This window comes from Monopterus albus, unplaced genomic scaffold, assembly GCF_001952655.1.
Source record: "Monopterus albus unplaced genomic scaffold, M_albus_1.0 scaffold140.1, whole genome shotgun sequence".
NCBI lineage: Eukaryota > Metazoa > Chordata > Actinopteri > Synbranchiformes > Synbranchidae > Monopterus > Monopterus albus.
The window spans coordinates 18,679-20,104 of NW_018128020.1; the positions used below are offsets into that span (position 1 = coordinate 18,679).

Here is a 1,426-nt window from a genome sequence, read left to right on the forward strand (position 1 = left end):
CAGAGGAGGGATAGTGGTTATATTGGTAGAAGGATGTTGGAGATGGAGGTGCCAGGCAAGAGGAAGGCCAAAGAGGAGATATATGGATGTGCTAAAAGAGGACATGAAGTTAATTGGTGAGAGTAGAGGATGCCGAGGATAGAGTTAGGTGGAAACAGATGATTCGCTGTGGCGACCCCTAACGGGAACAGCCAAAAGAAGAAGATGATGTAAACAGTGCAGCATGTTGTCAACCAAAATAATAAAAATATGGCATGTATTTTAAGTGTAAGGATATTTAGGATGCATTTGTTAAAATCATCCTATAACATCATTTGTTTCTGAGCAATGTTTCAATTATAAACTTGTTTGACTCACCTGCGAAAGATTAAACCTCTTCTTTCCATTGTGAAACATTTGGAGACACATACCTCAAACTGAAATAACTATTTGTAGCTAAATAAAATGCACTTCACCCCTTTGTCATTAAATGGGTGAAGCAGCAGCCCAATCAGGTTGGCCCAGTCACTGCTCATCCTGCTGGTGAAAGATGTCCAGGACCAGCCCATGCTCCACTGCTTCCCTATGATCTTCTGATGAAATGCATGGAACATTTGTGTCCAATATAAATTGCACAAACTCTTCTCAAACCATTTTTATCTTCTGTTATATATGTAAATAAAAACAGATCACATTCAGTGTTTCACATGTTTACTGTTAAGATTAGATCAGCCATAGTAGAGAAACAACAGAATGACATCAGACCAAAAGTGGAAACCTCTTCAATTTTCAGACATCACATTTGATACTGAAATAAGCCACTGAGGACCACTACAGGACAAGTAGATCTAAAGTCACTACTTCTCCACTCAATAGACTTTTGTTTAAACAAAGATTATTTTTCACCTTTTAATCAGAATTAAAGAAATCACATTAGACTGACATTTATTTTGAAATAAGTAGTTAAATGTTCAGGTTTTATGGCAACACATGCAGAACACCAAACATAATAAAATACACTACATTTCAACCAAATTAGGTGAGAGAAATGAAAAAAATCTGGCCTGAATATCCGGACATGCACAAACACAAATGATGTCTATACTGTAGGTATTTTAGAATGTGTATGTTACACCATATGTTTACTGATGTCACGTGGTTCCCGTTTGTTCACACTGTTACAAACTAGACACAGTACTGTTCTGTCTCCACAAAAAAGTTTACATAAAACAAAAACTAACAGGTTCTGTTCTCACTGTAAGGAGGTGATAATCTGATACATTCATACAACGGACAAAACTCAGGGTACAACATCCATAGACTGTAAATATCTCAGGGTCTGTCTCAAGCTCTTTATCTACCTGTCGGTCTCTCAGTGGAAAACTGTCTGTCTCCAGCGTTTGTCTGGTGTGAAAGGCCACAGACAGTCCGTGATGGCGGAGGTGAA

General features: G+C 38.0%; 1 protein-coding gene across 2 annotated transcripts in view; it reads right to left on the reverse strand.

Annotated features, from left to right (window-relative positions):
* Positions 1-673: 673 nt before the first annotated feature.
* Positions 674-1,426, reverse strand: part of mat2b (methionine adenosyltransferase 2 non-catalytic beta subunit methionine) — a 33,896-nt gene continuing 33,143 nt past the window's right edge. For both annotated transcript variants that reach the window (XM_020613924.1, XM_020613923.1), the window contains exon 7: positions 674-1,426. This exon is cut by the window's right edge and continues 90 nt beyond it. In XM_020613924.1, coding sequence (XP_020469580.1) covers positions 1,352-1,426 — 75 coding nt within the window. In that variant the 3' untranslated portion in view covers positions 674-1,351.